Here is a 22383-nt window from a genome sequence, read left to right as displayed (position 1 = left end):
ATTAATCACCCGCACGTTCTAGGAGTTCTACATGGTAATGGAGACTTTGATCTCTGACTTGTCCTCAGTAGATCAGTTTCAGCTGTTCAGGTGGGGAGCACTGGGAACTGCAGGTTCAGAGTCACCTTCTCCTCTCACACCTGCTGTATTTATCAGTGTATCGGACCTCAGTCAGACCTTTGTCTTCAGTAGATCTGTTTCGGCTGTTCAGGTGGGGAGCACTGGGAACTGCAGGTTCAGAGTCACCTTCTCCTCTCACACCTGCTGTATTTATCAGTGTACCGGACCTCAGTCAGACCTTTGTCTTCAGTAGATCAGTTTCAGCTGTTCAGGTGGGGAGCACTGGGAACTGGAGGTTCAGAGTCACCTTCTCCTCTCACACCTGCTGTATTTATCAGTGTACCGGACCTCAGTCAGACCTTTGTCTTCAGTAGATCTGTTTCAGCTGTTCAGGTGGGGAGCACTGGGAACTGCAGGTTCAGAGTCACCTTCTCCTCTCACACCTGCTGTATTTATCAGTGTACCGGACCTCAGTCAGACCTTTGTCTTCAGTAGATCTGTTTCAGCTGTTCAGGTGGGGAGCACTGGGAACTGCAGGTTCAGAGTCACCTTCTCCTCTCACACCTGCTGTATTTATCAGTGTACCGGACCTCAGTCAGACCTTTGTCTTCAGTAGATCTGTTTCAGCTGTTCAGGTGGGGAGCACTGGGAACTGCAGGTTCAGAGTCACCTTCTCCTCTCACACCTGCTGTATTTATCAGTGTACCGGACCTCAGTCAGACCTTTGTCTTCAGTAGATCTGTTTCAGCTGTTCAGGTGGGGAGCACTGGGAACTGCAGGTTCAGAGTCACCTTCACCTCTCACACCTGCTGTATTTATCAGTGTACCGGACCTCAGTCAGACCTTTGTCTTCGGTAGATCTGTTTCAGCTGTTCAGGTGGGGAGCACTGGGAACTGCAGGTTCAGAGTCACCTTCTCCTCTCACACCTGCTGTATTTATCAGTGTACCGGACCTCAGTCAGACCTTTGTCTTCAGTAGATTTGTTTCAGCTGTTCAGGTGGGGAGCACTGGGAACTGCAGGTTCAGAGTCACCTTCTCCTCTCACACCTGCTGTATTTATCCGTGTACCGGACCTCAGTAAGACATTTGATAAGGTTCCGCACGGAAGGTTAGTTAGGAAGGTTCAATCGTTAGGTATTAATATTGAAGTAATAAATGGATTCAACAGTGGCTGGATGGGAGATGCCAGAGAGTAGTGGTGGATAACTGTTTGTCAGGTTGGAGGCCGTTGACTAGTGGTGTGCCTCAGGGATCTGTACTGGGTCCAATGTTGTTTGTCATATACATTAATGATCTCGATGATGGGGTGGTACATTGGATTACTAAGTATACAGATGATACTAAGATAGGTGGCGTTGTGGAAAATGAAGTAGTTTTCAAATCTTACAGAGAGATTTAGGACAGTTAGAAGATTGGGCTGAAAGTTTGCAGATTGAGTTTAATGCTGATAAGTGTGAGGTGCTTTATTTTTGTAGGACTAATCAAAATAGGACATGCATGGTAAATGGTAGGGCGTTGAAGAGTGCGTAAACACAGTGAACTAGTAATAATGGTGCATAGTTCACTGAAGGTGGAATCTCATGTGGGTAGGCTGGTGAAGAAGGCTTTTGATATGCTGGCCTTTATAAATCAGAGCATTGAGTGCAGGAGTTGGGAAGTAAAGATAAATTGTACAAGGCATTTGTAAGGCCAAATTTGGAGTATTGTGTACAGTTCTGGCCACCGAATTATTCATAAAGATGTCAACAAAATATAGAGTGTACAGAGGAGATTTACTAGAATGTTACCTGGGTCTCAGCACCTAAGTACAGAGAAAGGTTGAACAAGTTAAGTCTTTATTCTTTACAGCGTTGAAGTTTCGGGGGGGGGGGGCATTTGATAGAGGCATTTAAAATTATGAGGGGATAGATAGGGTTGATATAGATAGGCTTTTTTCCATTGAGAGTAGGCGAGATTCAAACAAATGGACATGAGTTGAGAGTTGGGGGCAAAAGTTAAGGGGTAACACGAGGGGGAACTTCTTTACTCAGAGAGTGGTAACTGTGTGGAATGAGCTTACAGTAGAAGTGGCATTTAAAAAAACTGGATATGTATATGGACAGGAAGGGAATGGAGGGTTATGGGCTGAGTGCAGGTAGGTGGGACTAGGTGAGAGTAAGCGCTCGGCACGGACTGTGTTACTGTGCTGTAATAGTCATATCGTTGTATGACATAAGTGCAAGGGCTGCATATCTGGACTGTTGAACAGGCATTCAGTCTAAAATTAATTTTGCATCTTATCAGGACCGTCGGTCAAATTCACCTCAGCTCATTAATCCAGGATGAATATTAATCTGTGAGATTCGCCATGTCTGTCCATCTACTCCACAATAAATTAATTGTTTGCTTTTCTAGAAAGTCACTGAACTGACAGAGAAGGGAAACCGGGCAGAGAGTTCCAGACTCTTCCTCAGTTTGGTGTTGGGCAAAGGCTCCCGGGCCCGGAGGGCGATGTGGGAATCCTTTGTGATGTGGAGGACTGAGTTACCGAAGTTGGACAGGATACTGAGGGAAATACAGGAGCTCGGTATGTTAAAAACACGCACTGAACACAAAGGCACATTGAACTAAATAGTTGTAATTATTTTAGTTCTGTTTTCATGAACTCTTTTGTTGATTTAAACAGGTCCTGACCCAGAGGAATACATAAACATCGCACAAGGGTTGTCTGAGTTACCCACTGAACTGACAGGTGAGTGATGAAATCCTCAGTTCACACCACATCTCAAATGTTAGACTGTGACTTGGCAGAATCTGGGAAAGAAAATCCACCATCAATCATTCGCCGATCTCTGGTTTCAGGTTACAATTCAGATCATCTCTCGTTGCAGCCTGAACATTGTAAAGCGTATTTTTCCAGCTGTTCCAGCTGTTGATGTATTAATCCAGTCCTTGTGTCTCTGAACCCTCCACTCCGGGTTCTAACGCTCTGGGTATCCCCAGACAGGCTCCTGACACACTGTATGACCCAGTCCAGGTGACCTTTCTCTCTTCAGACCTTTCAGGTTCCGAAGCACCTTCTCCTTCGTAATAGCAGCTGCACTCAATTCTGTCCGCTGATGCTCTTTACAATTTGGAATTCTGCTAGTGACTTCCACAGAGTATGTCTGACATTTCCTTTTGCACCCGTTACTAAATCTACAACATATTTTCCAGCGGTTCGATATCAACACTCTACGTGTTTTACTCTTTATATATCTGGGAAAGAACAAAAAAAACATTGTTATCCTCTCTTATGCTATTGACCATACCCTCACATTTCCTGCACATTCACGTATCCCTTGAAGAACCTATAACATAGTTGCCTCCAACACGACCCAGGCTGTGAAAAATCTGCCCACATGTACACTAAATTTACCCCATTTCACCTTAACCAAATGCCCTCTGGTATGAGCCATGAATCCCAAGTTGAAAGTAAAATACAGGCTCTCTACCCCAAATCTGATCTCTCAATCTTATAAACATCTGTCAGATCTCTATTCTAACTCCAGAATAAACAATCCAAGTTTCTCAAACCACTACTTACCTCACATGGCATCGAATCCAAGCAACATCCTGGTGAACCTGTTCTGCACCCTCTCCAATCATCCCCAGTGCTGGACAATCAGAAGTGAACGCAATACTCTAGATACTCCCTAAAACCATAAGTCTTAGGAAGATAATGAAGCCATTCAGCTCAGTGAATTTGCTCCGCAATTCTTCTCAACCCCATTATCCTGCCTTCTCTAAATGCTGACGCTCTTCCGAATCAGGAACATCTCTGAGTAAAGAAACCTCCATTTCCCGCATGTTCTGTTCCTGTTTTGACACCATTGGTGTTTGCAGTGGACACCTGTGACTCCCCAGTGTGTAGCTTTGCCAAAATGCACAGTGTCCTGCTCTCCATATTTCCACACCAGGTCAGCAATAACATCGTCTGTTAATGATGCAAACAATGCTTTAAATATAGTGGAATATTGTAACGGGAGTGCAGTCAGGATTGCAATAGGATATCCGGGGAACGTTCACCTTCATCAGTAATTAGCGTCAGAATATCAGGATTGGACATTTTTCTGAGACAATCATTGCTGTTAGTTCCTGTGTCTGTGAACAGAATTTTACTTTCTGTCCTAATATCCATGGAAGCATTGAATTAATTCATGTAATCTCAAACACTGAATATTGGAATGTAGTTATAAAGTTCTTTGTCAGTTGAGCTAGTTAACATTTTGAATATGTTTTTGTTCCCATGAAGTTGTTCAACAGAAACACAAGGAGACTCTGCGGGCACAAACTGAAACACTGAGAGTGAACACGATCCTGATGAGGGAGAAGGTGAAGGTTTTCCAGCTGGATGATCGATACACAAAGCTCACCGTCATTTCAACTCTTCGAGATTGGAGACTGGTGGAACACGAGCTGCTGGCAAGAGGCAGAGACCACGAGGAGTATAGAGAGAAACATCTCCGTGGAGCGTTAGAAAAAATACAGACTGCTCAGTTATTCCACAGCAGTTTTTCCCGCAGTAAATCCAAATCTGGGAGTTCTGCAGCAGTAGCCGGAGTGCCAGGAATCGGGAAAACAACAATGGTACAAAAGATTGTTTATGACTGGGCCGCGGGGAAAATATTCCAACAGTTCCAGTTTGTCTTCAGTTTCAAATTCCGGGATTTAAACTCTATCAACTGCAGAATAAACCTGAGGGAACTGATTCTGGATCAGTATCCTTACTTCGGGAATTCACTGAGAGAGGTCTGGAAGAACCCAGAGGGATTGCTGTTTATATTCGATGGTTTGGATGAGTTTCAGCACAGAATCGATTTTGCTGACAGTCGGAGAGATACAGAACCCAAGCACCAGTGCCCAGATCCCGAGTGGTGGTGTGAAGTGTCTGACATAGTGTACAGTTTAATCCAGGGCAAGCTGCTCCCAGGGTGTTCAGTGCTGGTGACCACCCGCCCCACTGTGTTACATTTCTTGGAAAAAGCGAAGATCGGTGTCTGGGCTGAAATCCTGGGATTTGTTGGTGAGGAACGGAAGGAATATTTCATCAGGCATTTTGAAGATCAAACGGTGGCAGCAGCTGTTTTCAAACACGTGCAGGAGAACGAGATCTTGTACACCATGAGCTACAACCCCTCCTACTGCTGGATCCTTGCTCTGACACTGGGCCCCTTCTTCACACAAAGAGTCAGGGACCCGCAGCGAGTTCCCAAGACCATCACTCAACTGTACTCCTACTATATTTACAACATCCTGAAAAACCACAGCCGTGAGATTGAGAGACCCCGTGATGTGTTACTCAGGGTGGGTCAGATGGCCTACAGAGGAGTTTCCGAGAAGAAGATTGTGTTTACAGACGGAGATTTGATCAAGTTCAATCTGCAGCCTTCCCAGTTCCTGTCCGGGTTCCTGATGGAGCTTTTGGAGAGAGAGGATTCTGCCCAGAGCGTGGTGTACACATTCCCACACCTCACCATCCAAGAGTTTGTAGCTGCAGTCGCACAATTCCTGACTGTACATCCCAAGGATATCCTGAAATTCCTCACTGAAGCCCACAAGACAAAAGATGGGCGATTTGAGGTATTTCTCCGTTTTGTTGCTGGTCTCTCCAACCCAATGACAGCTCGGGGCCTGGAGGAGTTTCTGGGTCCATTTCCTCATCAAACAACCTGCCGGGTGATTGACTGGTTGAAGAACAAGGTTAAACGCCAGAGTGGAAACACGAGTGACATTGGTAGAAGGAGACTCCTGAACACATTGCACTACCTGTTTGAGTCTCAGAATCGTGGACTGGCTCAGGCCGCACTGGGATCTGTGAAAACACTTTCATTCAGTGAAATGACTCTGACTCCGATTGACTGCGCGGTCCTGTCTCATGCCATCGGATTCTGTGATACAATAAAACACCTCGACCTGGAGAAATGCAACATTCAGTGTGAAGGAATCCAGCGGCTGGGACCCGGGCTGCACAAGTGCCAGGAGTTGAGGTAACTTGATTTATCTCTCACTCAGAAATGTGAAACTGTTCCATTGTGCCGTTTCAAAGTAAACGGATTTGGGTAAAACTGCAGTAAATCAGATTGAGATGAATTGTGACAAATGCCACGCCCTTCATCCTGTGCAATCACTCTCCCCCATCCCCCTTCATCCTGTGCGATCACTCTTCCCAATCCCCCTTTTTCCTGTTGGATTTCTCTTAGCCATTACCCTTCCTCTTGTCAGATTTCTCTTCCACACCCCCGTTCCTGCTGTGGGATCTCTCTTCCCTATCCACTTCCTCCTGTGGGATCTCTCTTCTGAACCCCTTCCTCCTGTGGGATCTCTCTTCCCAACCCCTTCCTCCTGTGTGATCTCTCTTCCAGATCCCCCTTCCTCCTGTGGCATCTCTCTTCCCCATCCCCCTTCCTCCTATGGGATCTCACTTCCCCATCCCCCTTCCTCCTATGGTATCTCTCTTCCCCACCCCCGTTCCTGCTGTGGGATCTCTCTTCCCTATCCACTTCCTCCTGTGGCATCTCTCTTCCCCATCCCCCTTCCTCCTATGGGATCTCACTTCCCGATCCCTTTCCTCCTGTGGTATCTCTCTTCTGCATCCCCTTCCTCCTGTCGGATCACTTTCCCCATCCCCCTTCCTCCTGTGGGATCTCTCTTCCCCATCACCCTGCCTTCTGTGTGATCTCTCTTCCCGATCCCTTTCCTCCTGTCGGATCACTTTCCCCATCCCCCTTACTGTGGGATCTCTCTTCCCCATTCCCAGCCTCTTGTGGGATCTCTCATCCCCATCACTCTTCTTCCTGAGGGATCTCTCTTCCAAATCCCCTTCCTCCTCTGGGATCTCGATAACCCATCCCCTTCCTCCTGTGGAATCTCTCTTCCCCATCCCACTTAATCGTGTGGGATCTCCTTTACCCATCCCCCTTCCTCCTGTGGAATCTCTCTTCCCCATCCCCCTTCCTTCTGTGGGATCTCCCTTCCCCATCCCCCTTCCTCCTGTGGAATCTCTCTTCCCCATCCCCCTTAATCGTGTGGGATCTCCTTTACCCATCTCCCTTCCTTCTGTGGAATCTCTCTTCCCCATCACCCTTAATCGTGTGGGATCTCCTTTACCCATCCCCCTATCTCCTGTGGAATCTCTCTTCCCCATCCCCCTTAATCGTGTGGGATCTTCTTCCCCATCCCCCTTCCTCCTGTGGGATCTCCCTTCCCCATCCCCCTTCCTCCTGTGGAATCTCTCTTCCCCATCCCCCTTCCTCCTGTGGGATCTCCCTTCCCCATCCCCCTTCCTCCTGTGGAATCTCTCTTCCCCATCCCCCTTAATCGTGTGGGATCTCCTTTACCCATCCCCCTTCCTCCTGTGGAATCTCTCTTCCCCATCCCCCTTCCACCTGTGGGATCTCCCTTCCCCAACCCCCTTCCTCCTGTGGAATCTCTCTTTTCCATCCCCCTTCGACGTGTGGGAACTCTGTTCCCCATCCCACTTCCTCCTGTGGGATCTCTCTTCCCCATCCCCCTTCCACCTGTGGGATCTCTTCCCCATCCCCCTTCCTCCTGTGGGATCTCTCTTCCCCATCCCACTTCCTCCTATGGGATCTCTCTTCCCCATCCCCTTCCTCGTGTAGGATCTCCTTTACCCATCCTCCTTCCTCCTATAGGATCTCTCTTCCCTATCCCTCTTCCTCCTGTTGGATCTCCCTTCACCATCCGCCTTCCTCCTGTGGGATCTCTCCTTCCCATTCCCCTTCTCCCCTAGGATCTCACTTTTCTATCCCCCTTCGACCTGTGGGAACTCTGTTCCCCATCCCACCTCCTCCTGTGGGATCTGTCTTCCCCATCCCACTTCCTTCTGTGGGATTTCTCTTCCCCATCCCTCTTCTTCCTGTGGGATCTGTCTTCCCCATCCCACTTCCTTCTGTGGGATATCTCTTCCCCATCCGCATTCCTCCTGTGGGATCTCTCCTTCCCATCCCCATTCCTCCCGTAGGATCACTCTTTCCTATTCCCCTTCCTCGAGTGGGATATGTCTTCCCCAAACCCCCAACTCCTATGGGACCTCTTCCCCATTCCCCTTCCTGCTGTAGGATATGTCTTCCCAGTCCCCCTTCATCCTATGGGATCTCTTTTCCATATCCCCTTTCCTCCTGCAGGATCTCTCTTTCCTATCCCCCTTCCACCTGTGGGAACTCTCTTCCCAATCCCCCCATAACTGTAGTATCTCTTTTCCCCATTCCATTTCCTACTGCGGGATCACTTGTCAACATCCAGCTTCCTCCTGTGGGATCTCTCTTCCCCATTCACCTTCCTCCTGAGGGATCTCTTTTCGCGATCTCCTTCCTCCTGTGGGATATCTCTTCCCCATTCCTTTCTTCCTGTGGGATCTCTCTTCCCCATCCGCTTCCCCATGTAGATTTCATTTCCCGATCTCCTTCCTCCCCTTCGATCTCCCTTCCTGATTCAGCTTCCTACTGCGGGATCTCTCTACTATATCCACTTCCTCCTCTGGGATCTCTCTTCCCCATCCCCCTTCCTCCTGTGGGATCTCACTTCTCCATCCCCCTTCCTCCTGTGGGATCTCTCTTCCCCTTTCTCCTTCCTCCTGTGGGATCTATTTTCCCCATCCCCCTTCCTCCTGTGGGATCTCTCTTCCCCAGCCCCCTTCCTCCTGTGGGACAATGGACAATAGACAATAGGTGCAGAAGTAGACCATTCAGCCCTTCGAGCCCGGTTCCTGCATTGTCCCCATATCCCTTGATTCCCCTATCCATAAGATACCTATCTAGGTCCTTCTTGAAAGCATCCAGAGAATTGGCCTCCACTACCTTCCGAGGCAGTACATTCCAGAACCCCACAACTCTCTGGGAGAAGTTTTTCCTTAACTCTGTCCTAAATGACCTACCCCTTATTCTCAAACCATGCCCTCTGGTACTGGACTCTCCCAGCATCTGGAACATATATCCTGCCTCTATCATGTCCAATCCCTTAATAATCTTATATATTTCAATCAGATCCCCTCTCAATCTACTTAATGCCAGTGTGAACAAGCCCAGTCTCTCTAACCTCTCTGCGGCAGACAGTCCAGACATCCCAGGAATCAACCTCGTGAATCTACGCTGCACTTCCTCTACAGCCAGGATGTCCTTCCTTAACCCTGGAGACCAAATCTGTACACAATACTCCAGGTGTGGTCTCACCAGGGCTCTGTACAAATGCAAGAGGATTTCCTTCCTCTTGTACTCAATTCCCTTTGTAATAAAGGCCAACATTCCATTAGCCTTCTTCACTGCCTGCTGCACTTGCTCATTCACCTTCAGTGACTGATGAACAAGGACTCCTAGATCTCTTTGTATTTCTCCCTTACCTAACTCTACACCGTTCAGATAATAATCTGCCTTCCTGTTCTTACTCCCAAAGTGGATAACCTCACACTTATTCACATTAAACGTCATCTGCCAAGTATCTGCCCACTCACCCAGCCTATCCAAGTCAGCCTGAATTCTCCTAACATCCTCATCACATATCACACTGCCACCCAGCTTAGTATCATCAGCAAATTTGCTAATGTTATTCTCAATGCCTTCATCTAAATCGTTGATGTAAATTGTAAACAGTTGTGGTCCCAATACCGAGCCCTGTGGCACCCCACTAGTCACCACCTGCCATTCCGAGAAACACCCATTCACCGCTACCCTTTGCTTTCTATCTGCCAACCAGTTTTCTATCCATGTCAATGTCTTCCCCCCGATGCCCTGAGTTTTGATTTTACCCACCAATCTCCTATGTGGGGCCTTATCAAATACCTTCTGAAAATCGAGGTAGACTACATCCACTGGATCTCACCCGTCCAACTTCCTGGTTACATCCTCGAAAAACTCCAACAGATTAGTCAAGCATGATTTACCCTTGGTAAATCCATGCTGGTCGGCCCAATCCTATCACTGCTATCTAGATATGCCACTATTTCATCTTTAATAATGGACTCTAGCATCTTCCCCACCACTGATGTCAGGCTGACAGGTCGATACTTCTCTGATTTCTCCCTCCCTCCTTTCTTAAAAAATGGGATAACATTAGCCATTCTCCAATCCTCAGGAACTGATCCTGAATCTAAGGAACATTGGAAAATGATTACCAATGCATCAGCAATTTCCAGGGCCACCTCCTTTAGTACCCAAGGATGCAGACCATCTGGACCTGGGGATTTGTCAGCCTTCAGTCCCATCAGTCTACTCATCACCGTTTCCTTCCTAATGTCAATCTGTTTCATTTCCTCTGTTACCCTATGTCCTTGGCCCATCCATACATCTGGGAGATTGCTTGTGTCTTCCCTAGTGAAGACAGATCTAAAGTACTCATTAAATTCTTCTGCCATTTCTCTGTTTCCCATAACTATTTCACCCAATTCATTCTTCAAGGGCCCAACATTGTTCTTAACTATCTTCTTTCTCTTCACATACCTAAAAAAGCTCTTGCTATCTTCCTTAATATTCCTGGCTAGCTTGCGTTCGTACCTCATTTTTTCTCCCCGTATTGCCTTTTTAGTTAAGTTCTGTTGTTCCTTGAAAACTTCCCAATCATCTGTCCTCCCACTCACCTTAGCTCTGTCATACTTCCTTTTTTTTAATGCTATGCAATCTCTGACTTCCTTTGTCAACCACTGTGGCCCCTTTCCCCCCTTTGAATCCTTCCTTCTCTGGGGATGAACTGATTTTGCACCTTGCGCATTATTCCCAAGAATACCTGCCATTGCTGTTCCACTGTCTTTTCTGCTAGGCTATCCGTCCAGTCAACTTTGGCCAGCTCCTCCCTCATGGCTCCATAGTTTCCCCTGTTCAACTGCAACACTGACACCTCCGAGCTGCCCTTATCCTTCTCAAACTGCAGATAAAAACATATCATGTTATGGTCACTACCTCCTAATGGCTCCTTTACTTCAATATCGCTAATCAAACCCTGTTCATTACACGAGACTAAATCCAGAATAGCCTTGTCCCTGGTCGGCTCTCGTACAAGCTGTTGCAAGAATGCATCCCGTAGGCACTCCACAAACTCCCTATCCTGGGGTCCAGCACCAAACTGTTTCTCCCAGTTCACCTGCATGTTGAAATTCCCCATACCCCTTCCTCCTGTGGGATCTCTCTTCCCCATCCCCCATCCTCTTGTGGGATCTCTCATCCCCATCTCCCTTCCTTCTGTGGGAATTCTCTTCCGAATCCCCTTCCTCCTATGGTATCTCTCTTTCCCATCCCCCTACCTCCTGTTGGATCTCTCTTCCTGATTCTGCTTCCTCCTGTGGGATCACTCTTCCCCATCCACTTCCTCCTGCTGGACATTTCCTCCCCATCCCCCATCCTCCTGTGGCATCTCTCTTCCCCATCCCCGTCCTCCTGTGGGATCTCTCTTCCACATCCCCCATCCTCCTGTGGGATCTCTCTTCCCCAGCCACCTTCCTCCTGTGGGACAATGGACAATAGACAATAGGTGCAGAAGTAGACCATTCGGCCCTTCGAGCCTGCACCGCCATTTTGAGATCATGGCTGATCATCTCCTATCAATACCCGGTTCCTGTATTGTCCCCATATCCCTTGATTACCCTATCCATAAGATACCTATCTAGCTCCTTCTTTAAAGCATCCAGAGAATTGGCCTGCACTGCTTTCCGAAGCAATGCATTCCAGGCCCCCACAACTCTCTGGAAGAAGAAGTTTTTTCCTTAACTCTGTCCTAAATGACCTACCCCTTATTCTCAAACCATGCCCTCTGGTACTGGACTCTCCCAGCATCTGGAACATATTTCCTGCCTCTATCTTGTCCAATCCCTTAATAATCTTATATGTTGCAATCAGATCCCCTCTCAATCTCCTTAATTCCAGTGTGTACAAGCCCAGTCTCTCTAACCTCTCTGCGGCAGACAGTCCAGACATCCCAGGAATTAACCTCGTGAATCTACGCTGCACTTCCTCTACAGCCAGGATGTCCTTCCTTAAACCTGGAGACCAAATCTGTACACAATACTCCAGGTGTGGTCTCACCAGGGCTTTGTACAAATGCAAGAGGATTTCCTTGCTCTTGTACTCAATTCCCTTTGTAATAAAGGCCAGCATTCCATTAGCCTTCTGCACTGCCTGCTGCACTTGCTCATTCACCTTCAGTGACTGATGAACAAGGACTCCGAGATCTCTTTGTGTTACTCCCTTACCCAACTCTACACCGTTCAGATAATAATCTGCCTTCCTGTTCTTACACCCAAAGTGGATAACCTCACACTTATTCACATTAAACGTCATCTGCCAAGTATCTGCCCACTCACCCAGCCTATCCAAGTCAGCCTGAATTCTCCTAACATCCTCATCACATGTCACACTGCTACCCAGCTTAGTATCATCAGCAAATTTGCTGATGTTATTCTCAATGCCTTCATCTAAATCGTTGATGTAAATTGTAAACAGCTGTGGTCCCAATACCGAGCCCTGTGGCACCCCACTAGTCACCACCTGCCATTCTGAGAAACACTCATTCACCGTTACCCTTTGCTTTCTATCTGCCAACTAGTTTTCTATCCATGTCAATGTCTTCCCCCCGATGCCCTGAGCTTTGATTTTACCCACCAATCTCCTATGTGGGGCCTTATCAAATGCCTTCTGAAAATCGAGGTAGACTACATCCACTGGATCTCACCCGTCCAACTTCCTGGTTACATCCTCGAAAAACTCCAACAGATTAGTCAAGCATGATTTACCCTTGGTAAATCCATGCTGGTCGGCCCAATCCTATCACTGCTATCTAGATATGCCACTATTTCATCTTTAATAATGGACTCTAGCATCTTCCCCACCACTGATGTCAGGCTGACAGGTCGATACTTCTCTGTTTTCTCCCTCCCTCCTTTCTTAAAAAATGGGATAACATTAGCCATTCTCCAATCCTCAGGAACTGATCCTGAATCTAAGGAACATTGGAAAATGATTACCAATGCATCAGCAATTTCCAGGGCCACCTCCTTTAGTACCCAAGGATGCAGACCATCTGGACCTGGGGATTTGTCAGCCTTCAGTCCCATCAGTCTACTCATCACCGTTTCCTTCCTAATGTCAATCTGTTTCATTTCCTCTGTTACCCTATGTCCTTGGCCCATCCATACATCTGGGAGATTGCTTGTGTCTTCCCTAGTGAAGACAGATCTAAAGTACTCATTAAATTCTTCTGCCATTTCTCTGTTTCCCATAACTATTTCACCCAATTCATTCTTCAAGGGCCCAACATTGTTCTTAACTATCTTCTTTCTCTTCACATACCTAAAAAAGCTCTTGCTATCTTCCTTTATATTCCTGGCTAGCTTGCGTTCGTACCTCATTTTTTCTCCCCGTATTGCCTTTTTAGTTAAGTTCTGTTGTTCCTTGAAAACTTCCCAATCATCTGTCCTCCCACTCACCTTAGCTCTGTCATACTTCCTTTTTTTTAATGCTATGCAATCTCTGACTTCCTTTGTCAACCACTGTGGCCCCTTTCTCCCCTTTGAATCCTTCCTTCTCTGGGGATGAACTGATTTTGCACCTTATGCATTATTCCCAAGAATACCTGCCATTGCTGTTCCACTGTCTTTTCTGCTAGGCTATCCGTCCAGTCAACTTTGGCCAGCTCCTCCCTCATGGCTCCATAGTTTCCCCTGTTCAACTGCAACACTGACACCTCCGAGCTGCCCTTATCCTTCTCAAACTGCAGATAAAATCATATCATGTTATGGTCACTACCTCCTAATGCTTCTTTACTTCAAGATCGCTTATCAAATCCTGTTCATTACACAAGACTAAATCCAGAATAGCCTTGTCCCTGGTCGGCTCTCGTACAAGCTGTTCCAAGAATGCATCCCGTAGGCACTCTACAAACTCCCTATCCTGGGGTCCAGCACCAAACTGTTTCTCCCAGTTCACCTGCATGGTTAAATTCCCCATCCCCCTTCCTCCTGTGGGATCTCTCCTCCCCTTCCTCCTTCCTCCAGAGGGATCACTCTTCCCCATCCCCCTTCCTGCTGTGGGATCTGTCTTCCCAGTCCCCCTTCCTCCTTTGGGATCACTTTTCCCCATCCGCTTTCTGCCTGTCAGATCTCTCTTCCCCATTCTCCTTCCTCCTGTCGGATCTCTCTTCCCAGTCCCCTTCCTCCTGTCAGATGTCTCTTCCACATCCCCCTTCCTCATGTGGGATCTCTCTTCCCCATCCCCCTTCCTCCTGTGGGATCTCTCTTCCCCATTGCCTTCATCCTGTGGCATCTCTCTTCCCCATCCCCCTTCCTCCTATGGGATCTCACTTACCCATCCCCCTTCCTCTTGTGGGATCTCACTTACCCATCCCCCTTCCTCCTGTGGCATTTCTCTTCCCCATCGTCCTTCATCCTGTGGGATCTCTGTCCCCCATCCCTCTTCCTCCTGTGGGATCTCTCTTCCCTATCCCCCTTTCCTCCGGAGGGATCTCTTTTTCCCCATCCATTTCCACCTGTGGGATCTCTCTTCCCCATCCCCGTCCTCCTGTGGGATCTCTTCCCCACTCCCCTTCCTCCTGTGGGATCTCTCTTCCCCATCCCCCTTTCTACTGCATGATCTCTTTTCCCCATCTCCCTCCTCCTGTGGGATCTCTCTACCCCAGCCCCCTTCCTCCTATGGGATCTCTCTTTCCCCATCCCCCGACCTGTTGGATCTCTCCTCCCAAGCCCCCTTCCTCCTTTGGGATCTCCCTTGCTCCTATGGGAACTCTCTTTCTCATTCCCCTTCCTCCTGTAGGATCTCTCTTTCCTATCCCCCTTCCACCTGTGGTATTTCTCCTTCCCCATCCTTCCATAACTGTAGTATCTCCCTTCCCCATCCGCCTTGCTCCTGTGGGATCTCTCCTTCCCATTCCCTTTCTCCCGTAGGATCCCTCTTTTCTATCCCCCTTCGACCTGTGGGAACTCTGTTCCCCATCCCCTTCCTCCTGTGGGATCTCTCTTCCCCATCCCACTTCCTTCTGTGGGATTTCTCTTCCCCATCCACCTTCCTCCTGTGTGATCTCTCCTTCCCATCCCCATTCCTCCCGTAGGATCACTCTTTCCTATCCCCCTTCCTCGAGTGGGATCTCTCTTCCCCATCCCCTTCCTCCTGTGGGATCTCTCTTCCCCATCCCCTTCCTCCTGTGGGATCTCTCTTCCCCATCCCCCTTCCTCCTATAGGATCTCTCTTCCCCATCCCCTTCCTCCTGTGGGATCTCTCTTCCCCATTCCCTTCCTCCTGTGGGATCTCTCTTCCCCATCCCCCTTCCTCCTGTAGGATCTCTCTTTTCCATCCCCCTTCGACCTGTGGGAACTCTGTTCCCCATCCCACTTCCTCCTGTGGGATCTCTCTTCCCCATCCCCCTTCCTCCTGTGGGATCTCTCTTCCCCATCCCCCTTCCTCCTATAGGATCTCTTCCCCATCCCCTTCCTCGTGTAGGATCTCCTTTACCCATCCCCCTTCCTCCTATAGGATCTCTCTTCCCCATCCCTCTTCCTCCTGTTGGATCTCCCTTCACCATCCGCCTTCCTCCTGTGGGATCTCTCCTTCCCATTCCCTTTCTCCCGTAGGATCTCTCTTTTCTATCCCCCTTCGACCTGTGGGAACTCTGTTCCCCATCCCACTTCTTCCTGTGGGATCTGTCTTCCCCAGCCCACTTCTTCCTGTGGGATCTGTCTTCCCCATCCCACTTCCTTCTGTGGGATTTCTCTTCCCCATCCACCTTCCTCCTGTGGGATCTCTCCTTCCCATCCCCATTCCTCCCGTAGGATCACTCTTTCCTATCCCCCTTCCACCTGTGGGAACTCTCTTCCTAATCCCCCCATAACTGTAGTATCTCTTTTCCCCATTCCATTTCCTACTGCGGGATCACTTATCAACATCCAGCTTCCTCCTGTGGGATCTCTCTTCCCCATTCACCTTCCTCCTGAGGGATCTCTTTTCGCGATCTCCTTCCTCCTGTGGGATATCTCTTCCCCATTCCTTTCTTCCTGTGGGATCTCTCTTCCCCATCTGCTTCCCCATGTAGATTTCTTTTCCCGATCTCCTTCCTCCCCTTCGATCTCCCTTCCTACTGCGGGATCTCTCTACTATAGCCACTTCCTCCTCTTGGGATCTCTCTTCCCAATCCCTCTTCCTCCTGTGGGATATCGCTTTCCCATCCTCTTCTTCCTGTAGGATCTCTCTTCCCCATCCCCCTTCCTCCTGTAGGATCTCTCTTCCCCATCCCCCTTCCTCCTGTGGGATCTCTCTTTCCCATCCCCTTCCTCCTGTAGGATCTCTCTTCCCCATCCCCCTTCCTCCTGTGGGATCTCTCTTCCCCATCCCCCTTCCTCCTGTGGGATCTCTCTTCCCCATATCCCTTCCTTCTGTGGGAATTCTCTTCCGAATCCCCTTCCTCTGTGGTATCTCTCTTTCCCATCCCCCTACCACCTGTTGGATCTCTCTTCCTGATTCTGCTTCCTCCTGTGGGATCTCTCTTCCACATCCCCCATCCTCCTGTGGGATCTCTCTTCCCCAGCCCCCTTCCTCCTGTGGGACAATGGACAATAGACAATAGGTGCAGAAGTAGACCATTCGGCCCTTCGAGCCTGCACCGCCATTTTGAGATCATGGCTGATCATCTCCTATCAATACCCGGTTCCTGCATTGTCCCCATATCTCTTGATTCCCCTATCCATAAGATACCTATCTAGCTCCTTCTTGAAAGCATCCAGAGAATTGGCCTCCACTACTTCCGAGGCAGTGCATTCCAGAACCCCACAACTCTCTGGGAGAAGTTTTTCCTTAACTCTGTCCTAAATGACCTACCCCTTATTCTCAAACCATGCCCTCTGGTACTGGACTCTCCCAGCATCTGGAACATATTTCCTGCCTCTATCTTGTCCAATCCCTTAATAATCTTATATGTTTCAATCAGATCCCCTCTCAATCTCCTTAATTCCAGTGTGTACAAGCCCAGTCTCTCTAACCTCTCTGCGGCAGACAGTCCAGACATCCCAGGAATCAACCTCGTGAATCTACGCTGCACTTCCTCTACAGCCAGGATGTCCTTCCTTAACCCTGGAGACCAAATCTGTACACAATACTCCAGGTGTGGTCTTACCAGGGCTCTGTACAAATGCAAGAGGATTTCCTTCCTCTTGTACTCAATTCCCTTTGTAATAAAGGCGAACATTACATTAGCCTTCTTCACTGCCTGCTGCACTTGCTCATTCACCTTCAGTGACTGATGAACAAGGACTCCTAGATCTCTTTGTATTTCTCCCTTACCTAACTCTACACCGTTCAGATAATAATCTGCCTTCCTGTTCTTACTCCCAAAGTGGATAACCTCACACTTATTCACATTAAACGTCATCTGCCAAGTATCTGCCCACTCACCCAGCCTATCCAAGTCACCCTGAATTCTCCTAACATCCTCATCACATGTCACAATGCCACCCAGCTTAGTATCATCAGCAAATTTGCTGATGTTATTCTCAATGCCTTCATCTAAATCGTTGATGTAAATTGTAAACAGCTGTGGTCCCAATACCGAGCCCTGTGGCACCCCACTAGTCACCACCTGCCATTCCGAGAAACACCCATTCACCGCTACCCTTTGCTTTCTATCTGCCAACCAGTTTTCTATCCATGTCAATGTCTTCCCCCCGATGCCCTGAGTTTTGATTTTACCCACCAATCTCCTATGTGGGGCCTTATCAAATACCTTCTGAAAATCGAGGTAGACTACATCCACTGGATCTCACCCGTCCAACTTCCTGGTTACATCCTCGAAAAACTCCAACAGATTAGTCAAGCATGATTTACCCTTGGTAAATCCATGCTGGTCGGCCCAATCCTATCACTGCTATCTAGATATGCCACTATTTCATCTTTAATAATGGACTCTAGCATCTTCCCCACCACTGATGTCAGGCTGACAGGTCGATACTTCTCTGTTTTCTCCCTCCCTCTCTTAAAAAATGGGATAACATTAGCCATTCTCCAATCCTCAGGAACTGATCCTGAATCTAAGGAACATTGGAAAATGATTACCAATGCATCAGCAATTTCCAGGGCCACCTCCTTTAGTACCCAAGGATGCAGACCATCTGGACCTGGGGATTTGTCAGCCTTCAGTCCCATCAGTCTACTCATCACCGTTTCCTTCCTAATGTCAATCTGTTTCATTTCCTCTGTTACCCTATGTCCTTGGCCCATCCATACATCTGGGAGATTGCTTGTGTCTTCCCTAGTGAAGACAGATCTAAAGTACTCATTAAATTCTTCTGCCATTTCTCTGTTTCCCATAACTATTTCACCCAATTCATTCTTCAAGGGCCCAACATTGTTCTTAACTATCTTCTTTCTCTTCACATACCTAAAAAAGCTCTTGCTATCTTCCTTAATATTCCTGGCTAGCTTGCGTTCGTACCTCATTTTTTCTCCCCGTATTGCCTTTTTAGTTAAGTTCTGTTGTTCCTTGAAAACTTCCCAATCATCTGTCCTCCCACTCACCTTAGCTCTGTCATACTTCCTTTTTTTTAATGCTATGCAATCTCTGACTTCCTTTGTCAACCACTGTGGCCCCTTTCCCCCCTTTGAATCCTTCCTTCTCTGGGGATGAACTGATTTTGCACCTTGCGCATTATTCCCAAGAATACCTGCCATTGCTGTTCCACTGTCTTTTCTGCTAGGCTATCCGTCCAGTCAACTTTGGCCAGCTCCTCCCTCATGGCTCCATAGTTTCCCCTGTTCAACTGCAACACTGACACCTCCGAGCTGCCCTTATCCTTCTCAAACTGCAGATAAAAACATATCATGTTATGGTCACTACCTCCTAATGGCTCCTTTACTTCAATATCGCTAATCAAACCCTGTTCATTACACGAGACTAAATCCAGAATAGCCTTGTCCCTGGTCGGCTCTCGTACAAGCTGTTGCAAGAATGCATCCCGTAGGCACTCCACAAACTCCCTATCCTGGGGTCCAGCACCAAACTGTTTCTCCCAGTTCACCTGCATGTTGAAATTCCCCATACCCCTTCCTCCTGTGGGATCTCTCTTCCCCATCCCCCATCCTCTTGTGGGATCTCTCATCCCCATCTCCCTTCCTTCTGTGGGAATTCTCTTCCGAATCCCCTTCCTCCTATGGTATCTCTCTTTCCCATCCCCCTACCTCCTGTTGGATCTCTCTTCCTGATTCTGCTTCCTCCTGTGGGATCACTCTTCCCCATCCACTTCCTCCTGCTGGACATTTCCTCCCCATCCCCCATCCTCCTGTGGCATCTCTCTTCCCCATCCCCGTCCTCCTGTGGGATCTCTCTTCCACATCCCCCATCCTCCTGTGGGATCTCTCTTCCCCAGCCACCTTCCTCCTGTGGGACAATGGACAATAGACAATAGGTGCAGAAGTAGACCATTCGGCCCTTCGAGCCTGCACCGCCATTTTGAGATCATGGCTGATCATCTCCTATCAATACCCGGTTCCTGTATTGTCCCCATATCCCTTGATTACCCTATCCATAAGATACCTATCTAGCTCCTTCTTTAAAGCATCCAGAGAATTGGCCTGCACTGCTTTCCGAAGCAATGCATTCCAGGCCCCCACAACTCTCTGGAAGAAGAAGTTTTTTCCTTAACTCTGTCCTAAATGACCTACCCCTTATTCTCAAACCATGCCCTCTGGTACTGGACTCTCCCAGCATCTGGAACATATTTCCTGCCTCTATCTTGTCCAATCCCTTAATAATCTTATATGTTGCAATCAGATCCCCTCTCAATCTCCTTAATTCCAGTGTGTACAAGCCCAGTCTCTCTAACCTCTCTGCGGCAGACAGTCCAGACATCCCAGGAATTAACCTCGTGAATCTACGCTGCACTTCCTCTACAGCCAGGATGTCCTTCCTTAAACCTGGAGACCAAATCTGTACACAATACTCCAGGTGTGGTCTCACCAGGGCTTTGTACAAATGCAAGAGGATTTCCTTGCTCTTGTACTCAATTCCCTTTGTAATAAAGGCCAGCATTCCATTAGCCTTCTGCACTGCCTGCTGCACTTGCTCATTCACCTTCAGTGACTGATGAACAAGGACTCCGAGATCTCTTTGTGTTACTCCCTTACACAACTCTACACCGTTCAGATAATAATCTGCCTTCCTGTTCTTACTCCCAAAGTGGATAACCTCACACTTATTCACATTAAACGTCATCTGCCAAGTATCTGCCCACTCACCCAGCCTATCCAAGTCAGCCTGAATTCTCCTAACATCCTCATCACATGTCACACTGCTACCCAGCTTAGTATCATCAGCAAATTTGCTGATGTTATTCTCAATGCCTTCATCTAAATCGTTGATGTAAATTGTAAACAGCTGTGGTCCCAATACCGAGCCCTGTGGCACCCCACTAGTCACCACCTGCCATTCTGAGAAACACTCATTCACCGTTACCCTTTGCTTTCTATCTGCCAACTAGTTTTCTATCCATGTCAATGTCTTCCCCCCGATGCCCTGAGCTTTGATTTTACCCACCAATCTCCTATGTGGGGCCTTATCAAATGCCTTCTGAAAATCGAGGTAGACTACATCCACTGGATCTCACCCGTCCAACTTCCTGGTTACATCCTCGAAAAACTCCAACAGATTAGTCAAGCATGATTTACCCTTGGTAAATCCATGCTGGTCGGCCCAATCCTATCACTGCTATCTAGATATGCCACTATTTCATCTTTAATAATGGACTCTAGCATCTTCCCCACCACTGATGTCAGGCTGACAGGTCGATACTTCTCTGTTTTCTCCCTCCCTCCTTTCTTAAAAAATGGGATAACATTAGCCATTCTCCAATCCTCAGGAACTGATCCTGAATCTAAGGAACATTGGAAAATGATTACCAATGCATCAGCAATTTCCAGGGCCACCTCCTTTAGTACCCAAGGATGCAGACCATCTGGACCTGGGGATTTGTCAGCCTTCAGTCCCATCAGTCTACTCATCACCGTTTCCTTCCTAATGTCAATCTGTTTCATTTCCTCTGTTACCCTATGTCCTTGGCCCATCCATACATCTGGGAGATTGCTTGTGTCTTCCCTAGTGAAGACAGATCTAAAGTACTCATTAAATTCTTCTGCCATTTCTCTGTTTCCCATAACTATTTCACCCAATTCATTCTTCAAGGGCCCAACATTGTTCTTAACTATCTTCTTTCTCTTCACATACCTAAAAAAGCTCTTGCTATCTTCCTTTATATTCCTGGCTAGCTTGCGTTCGTACCTCATTTTTTCTCCCCGTATTGCCTTTTTAGTTAAGTTCTGTTGTTCCTTGAAAACTTCCCAATCATCTGTCCTCCCACTCACCTTAGCTCTGTCATACTTCCTTTTTTTTAATGCTATGCAATCTCTGACTTCCTTTGTCAACCACTGTGGCCCCTTTCTCCCCTTTGAATCCTTCCTTCTCTGGGGATGAACTGATTTTGCACCTTATGCATTATTCCCAAGAATACCTGCCATTGCTGTTCCACTGTCTTTTCTGCTAGGCTATCCGTCCAGTCAACTTTGGCCAGCTCCTCCCTCATGGCTCCATAGTTTCCCCTGTTCAACTGCAACACTGACACCTCCGAGCTGCCCTTATCCTTCTCAAACTGTAGATAAAATCATATCATGTTATGGTCACTACCTCCTAATGGCTCCTTTACTTCAAGATCGCTTATCAAATCCTGTTCATTACACAAGACTAAATCCAGAATAGCCTTGTCCCTGGTCGGCTCTCGTACAAGCTGTTCCAAGAATGCATCCCGTAGGCACTCTACAAACTCCCTATCCTGGGGTCCAGCACCAAACTGTTTCTCCCAGTTCACCTGCATGGTTAAATTCCCCATCCCCCTTCCTCCTGTGGGATCTCTCCTCCCCTTCCTCCTTCCTCCAGAGGGATCACTCTTCCCCATCCCCCTTCCTGCTGTGGGATCTGTCTTCCCAGTCCCCCTTCCTCCTTTGGGATCACTTTTCCCCATCCGCTTTCTGCCTGTCAGATCTCTCTTCCCCATTCTCCTTCCTCCTGTCGGATCTCTCTTCCCAGTCCCCTTCCTCCTGTCAGATGTCTCTTCCACATCCCCCTTCCTCATGTGGGATCTCTCTTCCCCATCCCCCTTCCTCCTGTGGGATCTCTCTTCCCCATTGCCTTCATCCTGTGGCATCTCTCTTCCCCATCCCCCTTCCTCCTATGGGATCTCACTTACCCATCCCCCTTCCTCTTGTGGGATCTCACTTACCCATCCCCCTTCCTCCTGTGGCATTTCTCTTCCCCAT

At 48.0% G+C, this 22383-nt stretch overlaps 1 protein-coding gene across 1 annotated transcript in view; it reads left to right on the top strand.

Annotated features, from left to right (window-relative positions):
* Positions 1–2328: 2328 nt before the first annotated feature.
* LOC140720744 (NACHT, LRR and PYD domains-containing protein 3-like) overlaps positions 2329–22383 on the top strand; it is a 93376-nt gene continuing 73321 nt past the window's right edge. Inside the window, exons 1-3 of the mRNA XM_073035573.1 lie at positions 2329–2627; positions 2727–2792; positions 4335–6069. Coding sequence (XP_072891674.1) covers positions 2552–2627; positions 2727–2792; positions 4335–6069 — 1877 coding nt within the window. The 5' untranslated portion in view covers positions 2329–2551. The remainder of the gene's footprint in view (positions 2628–2726; positions 2793–4334; positions 6070–22383) is intronic.

This window comes from Hemitrygon akajei, unplaced genomic scaffold, assembly GCF_048418815.1.
Source record: "Hemitrygon akajei unplaced genomic scaffold, sHemAka1.3 Scf000046, whole genome shotgun sequence".
Taxonomy (NCBI): domain Eukaryota; kingdom Metazoa; phylum Chordata; class Chondrichthyes; order Myliobatiformes; family Dasyatidae; genus Hemitrygon; species Hemitrygon akajei.
Note: the sequence above shows the minus strand (reverse complement) of the source record. Positions and strands in the feature narration are given on the sequence as shown.